This window comes from Meriones unguiculatus, chromosome 16 (genome assembly GCF_030254825.1).
Source record: "Meriones unguiculatus strain TT.TT164.6M chromosome 16, Bangor_MerUng_6.1, whole genome shotgun sequence".
In the NCBI taxonomy this organism is placed as follows: Eukaryota; Metazoa; Chordata; class Mammalia; order Rodentia; family Muridae; genus Meriones; species Meriones unguiculatus.
This window is the reverse complement of record NC_083363.1, coordinates 22,361,804-22,376,868: the sequence shown is the minus strand read 5'-3', so window position 1 is coordinate 22,376,868 and position 15,065 is coordinate 22,361,804. Positions and strand designations below refer to the sequence as shown.

Below are 15,065 nucleotides of genomic sequence, written 5' to 3'. Positions count from 1 at the left end.
AGCCAGAAAAGTCTCTCAGTAGATAGAATAATAAACATAGACCAGAATATTGCTAGTGGTCATAGAAATAGAATGAAGAAAATTGAGCAAGTAAAAATATTTAATCATATAGTTAAAAATCATGAGAATCATCGTTATCTCCATAGAGAATAATCTTATCAGCGGATTTATAGTAGTATACCCTATTAGATAAAGCTGTAACTCTGTTGGAACTGTTTGGATGGATGCCATCAACTTTTGTAATATTGTTTTCATAGTCTCTTTATGATTGGCAGTGTCTTTATTTGGACATGTCAGTTCTTCTAATCACTGGATAGTTTGCATTTAGCTATGGACTGAAACCTGGGATCCAATCTGATTCTTCTTTTTTTTTCTTAAATTTAAATTTTTATAATTTATTCACTTTACATCCTAATTGTAGCCTCTTCTCTCATTTCTTCCTGGTCCCACCCTTTCATCCTTTCCCCCCTATACCTCTCTTATAGTCCTCAGAAATGGAGAGCCCTTCTCCTCTACTATCTGACCCAATCCTATCATGTCTCATTAGAACTGTCTGCATGATCTTTCTCTGTGGCCTTGCAAGGCCACCCCACCAGGGGGAAGTGATCATGAGCAGTCAACAGTGTCTATGTCAGAGACAGCCCCTGTTCCCCTTACTAGGTGACCCACATAGAGACTGAGCTGCCTATCTGTTGCCTCTGAGGAAGGGATCTGTGTCCTCTCCTTGCATGGTTGGTGCATCAGTCTCTGCAGCGCCCCCAACCCCCCGGCCCAGATTTGTTGGCTCTGTTGGTCTGATTTGACATCAACTGTAAGATTAAAATTTATAACATGAGACATTAGAAAATACGAATCTGAGGGATACCCTTTAGTCTTGGTTATGAAGGATTATTGGGAGCCATTTTGTCTGTGTGCCCAAAGGGTCACTATGGAGAGAAAGGAGTTGGTAAGCTCGCTGCATGTTCTTCCCAGCTGATTGGTCTTTCTGCCTTTTCTTTTTTTTTTTTATCTTACACACATACAATTTGCATCAAGATCAGTTTCAAATTGAAATTATGATGGAATGACAGACTCAAAATGTTCACCCATATTCTCTGTCAGCGAGCTTTAGGTTCACAGAACAAGTGAAGCTTTGGAAGTGAAAAGGAAAACAAGAAAGAAAGAAAATTTTGATGCAAACTATTAAAGCCCAGACTAGCCTCAAACTTACTATGTCACTGAGGCTGGCCTTGCATTCCTGATGCTCCTGTTTCTACCCCCAAGTGCTGGGACTCTGTGTGTGAGCCACTGTGTCTGGCTCAGACAGAGTTTTCCATGAAAATGCTAAACATTACTCTAAAATTGAAAGGTTCTAAGTGTCATACCAAAATCAAGTGGAAGAAACCCGTGAGAGACTCTCCAGTGAGCTGTGATTACACTCAGATCATCCAGGGTCTATAATAACAGGAGTCCTTGGGTTTCTAGAATAGAGCCTTCTGTGTTCTTAGCCTTTCCTATGCTCATATATTATTGTAGGTTATATTTTTATTGTGCTTGTCTTTGTAACACTAGAGACTTTTGCGGAGATGTAAACATTCATTCTCCTTACCTAATGCTCACAGTCTATGGTGGTGACCCCAGAGAAGGAACTAGTGTCTCTTATTCCCTTTGCCCCATTTTCTCACAATAAAGATCTTCATTGCCTTCTTTTTTGACCAATATTTTTTGTCCTGTCCTTTTCTCTCATGCTTGGCATTTACCCAGTTCAGTAAATACCAGTTTCAGCCATCCTGGGAGAGAGGCATTTGAGAGTGAAGGTCACTGTTGATAGTTCACTGGCTAGGAAGAGTTGAACCTTGGCAGTGGTGTGGCTGATAACAGGAGTTTCATGATGGGCTGACAATGCAGATCCTGCTGTAGCACCACAGTTAAGAACATGTTCTAGAAGTTTCATGGAATTAGCTCTGAGCTGGACATAATACATCTTCACACAAAAAGAGACAAAGCATTAGATGCTATGGAGAATACCTTTGGCCTTTAAGAGCTCTGTGATCATCTAATACTCTTCTCTGGGGAGCAGAGTTGTTTTCCTACTAGTTTTTGTGTTTACATGATAAATTTTATACAGAAAAAAAATTATGTGACTTTCTAAGGACTTCATAGAAAGTTAGAGAACTGGCTAGGTAAGCTGGCAGTTGAATTTTGTAATAGTTTTCACTATTATGCCTTGAGGGGAGAACAGAAGAATAACCTGTTTTGGGATTACAATGGGAGAATTACTTGGAGATGGTTTAATTAGTTTCAATTCCTCAATTTTTTAGGTTAGCTAACACACACACACACACCATTCTTATTTCTCTTATATCCTGTGCTTATCAGTCTTTAATGTCTTGCTTTTGACTACTAAACATATGTGCCTATTTTTAACCAATCAAAAATAATCTTGGCAAAGAGCTGTACTAAAACCTTAATATAGATGTAATTATGCTTTAATAATTTATATTATATTAATGTCAGAAAATCTTTTTATGTGCTTATTGGCTATTTGAATTTCTTCTTTTGCGAAATGCTTGTTTATGGCCTTTGCCTATTTAAAAGCTGGGTTAGAGCTGGAGTGTTAGTTAGGTGGTTAAGAGCATTTGTTGTTCTTGAAGAGCACCTGGGTGTGTGGTCCCAGCACCCACATTGTGGCTCACACTGTCTGTACCTCCAATCTCAGGGAATATGGCGCCCTCTCTGTCAACATGGGCACCAAGCATGCAAAGATGCATACACATGCATGCAGGCAAAACACTCATACAGAGAAAAAATAAAGAAATACATTTAAAAACTCGTTTTTCTTTTCATTAGTAATTTATAAGCTTTAAACTAGATCGTAGATTTTTTTCACTTAATTCAATTACAATATTTATTTAATAACACCTATATGGTAAACACTGACTTCTGGTCCTACATCCATAACAGGAATCTGGTTATCAGAGGCTTGCAAATTACCAGGAGTTTTTCTACAGATTGTCTGAAAAGTCAGGGTCACTGGATTTATTTTCCCACCTAAGTATCACTGGAGAGGACGGACGTGGAAGCTTTGTTAGCAGTCTTGATATGTGTGTCAGATTCTTGGTACATCTGCCTTTGTTTACCACCGCACACTGTCAGAACTGAAGGATGGGAAATGAAATGTTGACATATTTGATTATTGGGTCCATCAGTCGGCCACCATATTTAGAAAGGACACATTGTAGTGATGAGAGCACAGTGCTTGGAGTTCAGCCTTTTAGAGCTGGAATCATATTCTCTCAGCTCATTGTTTGACAAGAAAAAACCCCGCTGTTTACCCTTGGTGAATTGGTGTTTCCCCAGAAGTGTAAGAAATGCAGGTGTCTGCAGGTCAAAGGGTCTACAGAGATCACCGTAATTATTTCTGTTTTTACTTATACTTCATTTCTTGGCAAATAGCATTGCCTTAGTACTACTTCACCCCTATGATGGAAGGGATGTGGCTGCTCAGATACATGATTTGAAAGTTTCTTCTCTCATTCTACAGGTTGTCTTTTCATCTTCTCTTTTAAGTTGAAGATTTATTTATTTTTATTTTATGTGTATGAATTTCTTTACCTGATTCGTGTATGTGTGCTATGTGTGTGCCTGGTTCCCTTGGAGGCAGAAAAGGGTGTCAGGTCCCCTGAAACTGGAGTTAGAGACAGGTGTGAGCCACCATGTGGATTCTGGGACACTGCAAACTTGAGTCCTTTGCAAGGGCCTGTGCATGCTCTTAACTGCTGAGCCATCTCCCTAGTCCTTCTTTCACTTTCTCAATGTTCTCATTTAAAGTCCAGAAATTTGCGACTGATGCGATGGCTCAGTGGTTAAGAGCATGCACAATACCTGCAGAGGGCCCAAGCTTTTATCTCAGCATCCCTTCGGGGCAGTTCACAACCTCCTGTAACTAACACCTGTGGCCTCTTCAGGCAGCTGTACTAACATATGCACTCATATGCACACACACACACACACACACACACACACACACACACACACACACACAATTAAAAATACATTTTAAAAATAAAGTTCAGAGCCAGGCAGTGGTGGCTTGCATGCCTTTAATCCCAGCACTTGGGAAGCAGAGGAAAGTGGAACTCTTTGAGTTCAAGTCCAGCCTGGTCTACAAAACTAATTCCAGGACAGACAGGGCTACGCAGTGAACTTAGATTTCCTCTAAGTCTCCACCCTATTGAAGTTTTTATGGGAAGTGTGAAGAGTTTGAGCCTTTTTTGTTTTTCACAGCTGTTAAAGTACCTCCATAAGCCTCGTCCTTTAGACTTTCATATGTTGTATAAAACTGTATAGAATTCACTGACCGACTGGGCTGTTGTGAATCTGTAAATGAGACCAAAATGTGGGTTGTTTTTTTATAAAATAATTTCTATTGGATGTTGCTGTGAAATGAACGGCAGCCAGCCTCTAACTGTGAGTGCCTTGTATGGCCTGTATTCACACTACATTCGTAAAAGTGTGCAAGTCCTGTGACTCCCAGCTTTACTAAATACTGTTTTGCTATCTGACTTGAACACAGCAAACTGCTTTAGGTTTTAATAGAATTGGTGTAAAATGATAGCTCATCAATAAATTAATATCTGTGTTTGATTTCAGAAAAAAATAAAGTTCAGAAATTGTCTTAGATAGGGTTTGCTGCTGTGAAGAAACTCCATGACCACAGCAAATGTGATGAAAGAGAACATTCACTTAGGGCTGGCTTACAGTTCAGAGTTTAGTCTACTCTCAGCAAGGTGGGAAGCATGGCGGACACGGTGCTGGAGAAGGAGCTGAGAGTTGTTAAAGTTATTTTTACTAAACAGTGTTTGTTTCTGTTTCTCGCTTAACCCGGCTATCAGCTGACAAGAACTGAGCAGTTATTACTCCATTCTTAACCATCTGAGTTAATTTGTCTCCTCCCACCGTGCATCCCAGAGACACCTGCACTTTGTAGTGTTCTTGATCCAGCCCCTCTTCTGATTTCACTTCAGCTCTCCGGGGATGAATCCCCTTCTTCCTCCTCTAACTTCTGGGCCCCTGTCTGGCAGGAAGTCTAGCCCTATTCTCTCCCCTGCTCAGCAATTGGCTGTACGCTGCTTCATTGGCATAGCAGGGGACAGTTGGGGAGCAGTGTTTACACAACACTGAGACAGGAGATTCTCAGAGGAAGGATTGTAACCAGATATGGGGGGGAGGGGTCATACAGAAATTAGCATTTAAATTACAAATGACTTTATGCCTACAGAGAGTTTGTTTTTTGTTTTGTTTTGTTTTGAGATAAGGTTTCTCTGTATAGCCTTGGCTATCCTGGAACTCACTTTGTAGACCAGGCTGGCCCTGAATTCAGAAATCTGCCTGCCTCTGCCTCCCAAGTGCTGGGATTAAAGGTGTGTGCCACCACCACCTGGCTCTGCTATTTTTTTATCTGCTATTTTTATTACACCAAGGAAAGTAAGCAGCAAGAAGGCTAAGTGAACTACCCAAGACGTGAAACTAGACACATGGAGCCAATCTGGCTTCAGAGTCTGCACTGTTTATTGCCGTGACCCCTGATCATCTGTCTTTGTATACAGAAAGTAACTGGTAAACACAAATAACAAACTGCAGAAAGTTCTGTAAGACAGTGTTCCTTGAAAAGCAGCTCAAGACCCATTGTATTTCCGATTTATAATTTACACAGTGATTATGTTTTTGTATGACATGAAATCTGTCTCTCTCTGTATGTATGTATATATATATATATATATATATATACAATAAACATTTGTGTATACATACACATGAAACAAAAATTCAGGGATAGATTTCTATATAGGTAAATAATAACTGAATAGTTTGTGTTTTATAAGATTAGTATGGCGAATTAAACAGTTTTACTTTATGTCATTTAATATGCTGGGTTATTATTTAAAGAATTTATTGTATTAGTTTATTAACTGATTTATTTAGTGTGTGTATGGCAGGGCATGTGTGTGAGGTCAGAGGACAATTCTGGGGAGTCATTTCTCTCCTTCTACTGTGTGGACCCTGGGCCAGCAGCTTTGGTGGCAAACACCTTTTCCCACTGAGCCATCTCCCCAGCCCCAGCATAGTGTAAAGAAATAGACATGTATTACTTTATCAATGAAATAAGTTTATACTCTGAAACTTGAACAGCAGATGTAGTCATTCTCTATGAATTTGGTTACTGGAGATGGGATGGAGGAGGCCAGCTTTCCCTTTTGGACTTCTATATTGGTATCTTTAAAAGCAACGAACACATGATACTTTTATAATAAAATATATTTTAAATGAAAAGAACTTAAAATAGGAGAGATGGTATCTCTCTGACAATTATGTACCTGTAATATTATTTTTTGTGACTAAACTTTAGAATATATGTTATTCAATACATTGTACAGAGTAAATGGTCTATGTTAAGCTATTACAAGAGAGAGACTATCATATTCCAGGCTATCATAGTCTGTGTAGCCTGGGGTGACCTTGTACTTCGGATTTCTGCCTATAGAGTGATGTGATTATAAGTGTGCCTTTCCATGCCTGGTTTGTGGGTGCTGGGGATTGAATTCAGGGCTTCACATACCTTAGGGCAAACACTCCACCTGCTGAATTCCATCCCCAGTTGGTTAACTTTAAAGCAGTGGCTCTCAGCCTGTGGGTTGTGACTCCTTTGGGGGTCAAAGGGCTCTTCCACAGGTGTCATACATCAGATATTCTGCACATCAGGCATTTACGTTATTATTTATAACAGTGGAAAAATTAGTTATGAAGTAGCAATGAAAATATTTTTATGGCTGAGGTCACCACAACATGAAGAAATGTATAAAAGGGCCACAGGGTGAGGGAGGCTGGGAACCCCTGCGTTAAAGTGTTCCTCTGTTCTCTAATGAGTTAGAAAGCAACTCAGTGGAGACTTTCTTCACTTTTATGAACGTGAACTTTTAAGACTGACTGAAATCTTAGTTGTGAATCATTTCACTGCAATGGAGATGGAGCAACTGCAGCAGCAGACAGCAGTTTTTACTTGCTGTTGCTCGTCAGTTGATACTAAGTTTCTCCCTGGGAAAGGGCATCACGCTTCTTTGAACCTCAGAAAGCTCATCAAAAAGAAACGCTGATTTGAAGCCATATTTTTTATTAAGATGCATTGCTCTAAGTATCACATGGAAGTTTAATGTTAGGGTTATTCATGGAATATCCTTGGGATTAGGTTGGCTGACTAATGCTGAAGTCGACGCAGTTGAAACTTAAATATTAACTTCTTTGTGGCCGTGTTTTTCAGGCACAGCTCTGAAGGTATCGGCTGAGAGATTTACAGACGACCCCTGTTACCTCCCGAAAAGGGAGGCTGTGGTTCAAGCCGCCCGCGCATTGCTGGCCGCGGTTACAAGACTCCTTATCCTGGCAGACATGATTGATGTCGTGTGTCTCTTGCAGCACGTGTCATCTGTAAGTAGAGGGTGGCCTAGTTTGCTTTGGCATTGTTTTCGCTTTTGATTCCAACCCTGAAGCGAGCATCAGTCCCGGCGCCCCCCGCCTCATCTTTATCAGAAGCTGACCAGATACACTTGTGAACTAGTGTATACCTCCAAGGATGAGGCTAGAGCATCAGGGGCCTTACAGATGAGGAAATGGCAAGGAGATTGTTGACTGTCCCAATTAGTATGGCCTGAACCACAACATTTATTTTATTTTCTGTGTGTGAGTGAGTGTGGAGGACAGTATTTGGTGTCTCTTTTGATCGCTTTCCACTGTATCTGCAGAGGCAGGGGCGCTACCTGGAGCAATGGCTCTCTGCTTTCTAATGCTGCGACCTCCTAATAGTTTCTCATGTTGTAGTGATCCCTCAACCATAAAATCATTTTTGTTGCTACTTTATAACTATAACTTTGATATTGTTATGAATTGTAATGTAAACTTTGTTTTGGAGATAGAGGTTTGCCAAAGGGGTTGCAACCCATAGATAGAGAATTGCTGACCTTGACCCAGAGTTTAAGATGTTTAGAGACTTACCTTACTTGGTGAGTAGACACCACTATTTTCTTTCTGTGGTGCTAGATGGTCAAACCCACGGCTGTGCAGGGCAAATGTTCTTTGTTGGAACCATATCCTCACCATGTCAGCTTTCTCTTTAACTTAAAATGTTTATCAAAATAATATTTCATACAATATATTTTAATTACTCCCCTCTCTCTCCCAGATCCTCCTTATCTCCCCATCCTTAAAAACAGTATGAAACAACAAAAAGTAACAAAGAAAAAGCATAGCACACACACACACACACACACACACACACAGAGACAGACACACATACAAACAAACAAAACACATAAAACCACAGAATTAGAAACTGCCATAGAAGCAAAAGACTGGTGAGATAAAAATACCTAACAAAGCAATATGAGACAAAAAGTCTAAAGGAAAAATTGAGTTCTTTTTGTGTTGGTCATTTACTACTGGGCAAAGGGTCTGCCGTTAAGAGTGCTCTGTACGCCCAGGTGAGATCCCATTGGAGAAAATCAGCTTTTCCTTTGTACGCAGTTGTAACTTGGAGGGAAGTTCTTCTCATGACCACCTCCCCTTTTCAATGCTGGAATCCCTCTAGCTTAGTCCTGTGCAGGCCCTGCGCATGCTGCCACAGTGTCTGTGAGTCCGTACATGTGTCAGTCCTGTTGTGTCTGGAAGACACCATTTCCGAGGTGTCCTCCGTCCCCTCTGACTCTTACAGTCTTCTGTCTCCTTTTCTACCGAGTTCCTTGAGCCAGGAGGGAGGGGGTTTGATGAAGTCATCCATTTAGGGCCGAGGGTTCCAAAGTCTCACAGTCTCTGAGTGATGTCTGACTGTGGATCTCTGTACTTGTTCCCACCTACTGCATGCAGAAGCTGCTCTGCCGATGGCTTAGCAAGACACTGAGCTCTGCGTTTAGCAGAGTGTTGTTAGGAGCCATTTTATCGCCACACTCCATTAACAGAACAATAACATTTGGTTTTATCCTAGGTCCATGGCCTATCTAGTCAGGTTCTAAATCACACGAGCAGTGTTAGGTCTGGGTTCTGTCTCATGAAATGGCCTCAAATCCAGTCAGAAAATGGTTGGTTACTGCCACAATGCTGTGTCACTATTGACCAGTGTGTCATGTAGGCAGGTCGCCATTGCAGATTGTAGGTTTTGTAGCTGGGTTGGTGTTTACCTTTCTCCTCTGGTGGCGTGCAGAGTACATTCCAGCACCACGGACATTACTCAGTAGGTGTGAAGGCTCTAATTAGGTACCAGCTCAACTCCTGTGTTCCATTATATGCATGTGTGTGTGTGTTGCCTTCAGTTTGTGGAGAGCAACCAATAGCCTTGGAAATAGCCTTAGTTATTTGGGTGGGGGAGTGATGGTTCCCCTGGAGCCCTTTTGGCAAAAAACTAAATTATATATAACCCATTTCTGGCACTGGAGCTTTCACTTGGTGGCAGAAGATGTTTAGGGGGCTTTGTCTCCTCTATTATTTGGTGACTTAATTGAGGATAAGCAGTGAATGTTTACAGTTAGTCTGTGATGTATGCAGCAATCTATTATGAAAATGTACAAATGCACTTAATACAAGTAAAAATATATGTTTATCTAGGAGAAAATCCAAGTAGAGAACCTCCTTGCTTTACTTTCCAGATAAATAAATTTGAAATAGTTCAGTAGAAAGTAAAGCCTTTCTCTATTTCATTATTTTATTTGACATTGTAATAAACAGTCCAGAGGCAAAGGTAACAAAGAACTTCTTGGAATCTGCAGATTCCCTGCTTTACATAGGACACTTCTCTCTGTAGGTACATCTGTATTCCATAAAGGCTCCTGGTGCTAATGTTCAGCTAGATCTTTCTTTGGATCTTTAAAAAAAATTAAAAATGTAATTTAATTTATATATTTATTTATTACAATTTATCCACTTTGTATGCCTGCTGCAGCTCCCTTCCTCATCTCCTCCCACTCTCACTTTTCCTCCCTCTTCTCCTCCCATGCCCTTTCCCTGGTTCACTGATAGGGGAGGTCTTCCTCCCCTTCTATCTGACCCTAGCTTATCAGGTCTCATCAGGACTGGCTGCATTGTCTTCCTCTGTGGCCTGTCTTATCATAGACAGTCCCTGTTCTCCTTACTAGGGTACCCACTTGGAGACTGATCTTAGGTATATATTTTTAAAAGCTATTGTCGCTGAAATTTCTTTCTCATCAAGTTTTTTATTGATATACAGAAAGGGTAGTATTTTTTTTAACATCGTTTTTGTATCTTTCTGCTTTGCTCAAAGGATACATCAGGTTTAAGAGTTTTGTGGTAATGTGTTTACGGTCTGTAATACATGGGATGGAGTCATCTGCACTGTGGCTGAGGTTGGTCTGAATTCTCGATGTTTCTGCCTCAGCCTCCTGTGTATTCAGATAGTTTGATTAATTCCTTCTCTGTTTGGATCTCCTCCCTCCCTCCCTCTCTCCATCTCTTCCTCTCCTTCTCCTTCTCTTTCTCTTCCTTTAAAATATCTATCTATCTATCTATCTATCTATCTATCTATCTATCTATCTATCTATTGAGATGGGGTTTCCTCTGTGTAGCCCTGGCTGTCCTGGACTCACTTTGTAGACCAGGCTAGCTTCTAACTCACAGAGATCTGCCTGCCTCTGCCTCCCTGAGTGCTGGGATTACAGGTGTGCACCACCTCTCCTGGATTCTTTTTTTACTTTTGTGTGTGACTGAGTTTAATAGGGATGCCTGCATGAGTGTGGATGATTTCCCCGGGCATGGTCAACTTATCAGTGGTCCCACCATTGAAGAAAGCGGCACCTCTTTCCCCAGCCACTATTGACCATCAATAGTTCCTCAGTGAGGCGTGGGGCCTCATGAACCCTTCTCCCTTCCGTGATGTAATATCGACAGGTCTAAAACTCTGTAAGTAACCATAACTGCAACGAGTTCATGAGTGCTTTGGCTGTGGCATGCCAAAAAGATGCTTTTTGCAGAAGTCCCCCTCAGTCTCTGGCTCTTACAGCCTTTCTGCCTCCCCGTTTGTGTGTGTGTGTGTGCATGGGTATGTGTGCACAGTGTTTGCAAGAGGTCAGAGGACAAATTTGTGGGGTCAGTTCTGTCCTTTACACGGGTCCTAGAGATTAAACTCAGGTTTGCATGGCAAGTGGTTTCACTGAGCCACCTTGATGGCAGTTTACCTATCGCCATGTCGGTGAGGTCGGTAGCTGAGAAGCTGCCTCTTAGAGGAATCACATTGCCTTGATTTTTTTACATTCCCTTCGTTTTTGTGTTATGGTTCACATGTTTTAGTTTGGGTCTCCCTTTCTGTTTCATTTGGCAATTATTTTGAACAACTTGCTCTTGAGGACTTAGTCCCTAATACCACCCAGAGAGGAGAAAACAAATTTCTATAACACAACTACATCAAGCTGTACAGGATATGGAAACACATTTGACATCATGAAAGCCCACTACAGTATCACCAACAGTTATGAAATAGAAAGTGGGAAAATAATTCTGAATATCCTTTTGGGTCAGGCTTTGCTTCCTTAGGCCTGTGGCTGGCCTGCCTTATTTCTTCTCTGTGTGATGCTTGTCTGCACGGTTTCCCAGCTGCATTGTCTACCTAGTGAAGTTTCAAACTGTCTCCCTTTCCCTTTGGGATATGTGTTCTTTACCTGGTCACAAAGAAGCAACTTCTACCTCACCCACTTTCTTAGAGGCCTTTCATTTCCTCTAAAACCATTTCCTTGGTTTTTCCAGACAGGGTTTCTCTGTGTAGCCTTGGCTGTCCTGGACTCTCTTTGTAGATCAGGCTGGCCTCAAGCTCACAATGATCTGCCTGCCTCTGCCTCCTGAGTGCTGGGATTACAGGCATGTGTCACTGTGCCTGGCTTCAGAAACCTTTTTTGCAGACACCACAGAAGATACAGCATTCTGTGGCACCGTGGGTTTATCAGTCTAGTGACCCCAGTCACAAAGGAAACAAGATACTTCGGCGTGATTCCATCACAATCACCCCCTCAGAACTCCAAGTGACTGTTGATTTCCTTCCTCACCATTTTTCAGTTATAATCTGTTTATTGTCAAAGGCCATTTCTCTACTTGGACCTCATGCTTCCACATCTTGTCAAGGGTATTGCTTTTCTCTAGATTTCTGAGGATTCGCTGGGAGTATATATTCTCTGGATCCACATTCAATTATGAATTGCACTTCTTCCCATATTCCACATTATTTTTGACTAGAAATGGAAGTTTTTTTTATCTGTATCATCTCTCTTTAACCCTCTTCTTTCTTAACTACCTCCCCTTCTAGCTTATCAATGGATGTCTATGGATATAACAAACCTTATAAAAGGATGGGAAGATGGAAGGGAATGTTTTTAATATTAAAAATACATGTTAAATGGCTTTGATTTTATGCTGGAAGTTTTCAAGGTAGATTTTTCTGGGATGGGGGAAGACAGGGTCTGATACATCTCAGGCTAGCCTCAAAATGCAGCTGGAGATGACCTTGAGTTTTGGATCCTGTTTCCTTCTCCTGAATGCAAGCAAGTACCAGCACACATAGCTTATGTGGTGCTAGAGATTGAGCCTAGGGGTCGTGCTTGATAGGGAAGTGCTTAACTGAGATACAGCTCACTCCTTTCTAAAGTCCTTTAGCAACTTTATCTTTCTCCCTAACAAAACTTATATTCATGCGTATTCAGTAAAGAGCTACAACTTTTCTAACTTGGTATTGGCTGGTTTTGTGTGTTAACTTGACTCAAGCTAGGCTCATTGGAGAGGAAGCAGCCTCAGTTGAGGAAATGTTTCTATGAGATCCAGCTGTGAGGCATTTTATCAATTAGTGATCAATGGGGGAGGGCCCAGCCCATTGTGGGTGGTGACATCCCTGGGCTGGTGGTCCTGGGTTTTATAAGAAATCAGGCTGAGCAAACCATGGGAAGCAAGCCAGTAAGCAGCACCCCTCCATGGCCTCTGCATCAGCTCCTTCCTCCAGGTTCCTGCCCTGTTTGAGTCCCTGTCCTGATTCCTTTGGTGATGAACAACCACATGGAAGTGGAAGCGGAATAAACCCTTTCTCCTCAACTTCCTTTTTTTGCTATGGTGTTTTGTTACAGCAATAGAAACCCTAACTAAGACACTTGCTTTCCTTCATTCACCTTACATTTACTTCTTTTTGAGAAGATTTTATTTCTTCTTTAATTATGTGTATGTGTGTGGCTGTGTATGTGAGTGGGTATGTGCCATGTGAGTGCAGTGCCCACAGCGGCCAGAAGAGGGCCTTGGATCCCCTAGAACTTGAGTTGCCTGGTGTGAGTTCTGGGCTGTCTCTACAGCCCCTTACTCTTCAAAGTTTTCTTCTCTCTATGGTCTGTGTCCTCCCCAAGAAGAGTGTTACAGTCAACATTATCCCAGATACATAAAACTATTATGTATTTCTTTATATGTACTTAAACTATGCAGTTCTCTTCTGAGCACACACACTTTTTTCTGAAAAGAAAGATGTATCATTTTGTTCCTTGACCTTATTTGGAGTATGGTAGACAAAGGCTTGCTTTTGTTCTCTCCACCCACTTTATCTTTTCTACTTCATGAAAGCTTCTGAATCTTCCCCCCTTTCTCCTGAGATAAATCAAACTTTATACAAGTCTGTACTTCATGTACTGAATGAGTTTTTTTTTTTTGAGGCTACAGGTATTATGTCAAATTTTGTACAGGTGTATTCAATATTAAACAAGAAAAACAAACAAACAAACAAACAAACAAACAACAACAAAAGGGTAGCTACTGAGTTGTCCATGCTTGGGTAGTGCTTCTGGGTGCCTTCTCATGGGGCACAGGTGATAGGCTGCTGCAGCCCTGATTATCTAATTAACTAACCCCAGGACAGCAGGCAGCTGGGGGAGGGAAGCAGGACTTGCTTTTATTTATTTATTTTTTTCCTTGTTGTTTCAGCCAGCGATTTCTTCTCACCCTTCTCAAATTTCTCCATGGATATACATAAATTTTACAAACTGATGGGCTATGTAGTTTCTACAGAACATTGGTTTAGATTTATTTAAATATGTATTGTCAGGGAAAAGGAGAAAAAGGCCTATTTTGGGGAAGAGGGAGTGCTGAGTCAAACTAGGCATTTTCCTGTTGTCTATTTCTTGCTTCTTTTTTCCTGTAAGACATATTTTCAGTTATTTTAATGGGAGATGAACAATCATGGCCTCTGCTGTTTTGTTTGATGGATTGCCATTGTTATTACTTCTGAGCTGAGACAATGTGATGGAAGAGCACACTATGGGAGTGTTCATTATGTCTGCTTCTACTCTCGGTACTGGTACAGGGATACTGTCTGTGTCTTTTTACTCTTATTTTGTATGCCCTTTGATATACGATAAGGTAGTCACATAGAACAAAATTAGATTTGTTTCTCAGCTCAGAGAGCACTTTAATATTCAATCTCTACAGTTTTAGAAAATGCCTACATTTGTTTGTATTTCCAATTGATCTACTGAATTATTATTTATTTTTAGGGTTTGAATTTGGTTTATGATGCGCTAAAACAAGAAATGGTACATTCAAAGAACAACAAATTATTTTGGGATTCTTAGCTCAGATTAAATTTCTCCTTAAATTTTTTGAATGAGTAGGTTTCAGGAATATTAATATCCTTTCAATTTAATTCTTCTTCCTTTCCCAAATTATTTCCAACTGAAAAGAATCATTTATTTTGAGAAACAGTATAATGAAACTACAGTGTACCTAGACACGCTCAGAGGTCCATTTTGATGGCCAAGCACAGAAAAGAAAGAACATTCTTCAAACTAAATCAGTATTCTGTCTTTTAGCACACAGATGAGCTCTACCAGTTCAGCTCTATCTTCTGTGCCTCAGCTTTTATCTACAAAGTAAACGTATAGCTTTTAATACACAGCACTCTCAGCATAAATGTTTGTAGTAGGGAAGGGTGCAGAATGCATAACAGAAATTCAGCCGATGCCATGCTGTAAACACTATACCACGCCTCCATCACTAATATTTGTAAGTAGGAA

The 15,065-nt window shown here is 40.8% G+C and overlaps 1 protein-coding gene across 2 annotated transcripts in view; it reads left to right on the top strand.

The window, feature by feature from the left end:
- Ctnna3 (catenin alpha 3) overlaps nucleotides 1-15,065 on the top strand; it is a 1,666,920-nt gene that overhangs the window by 85,070 nt on the left and 1,566,785 nt on the right. For both annotated transcript variants that reach the window (XM_060369423.1, XM_060369422.1), the window contains exon 4: nucleotides 7,298-7,464. In XM_060369423.1, coding sequence (XP_060225406.1) covers nucleotides 7,298-7,464 — 167 coding nt within the window. The remainder of the gene's footprint in view (nucleotides 1-7,297; nucleotides 7,465-15,065) is intronic.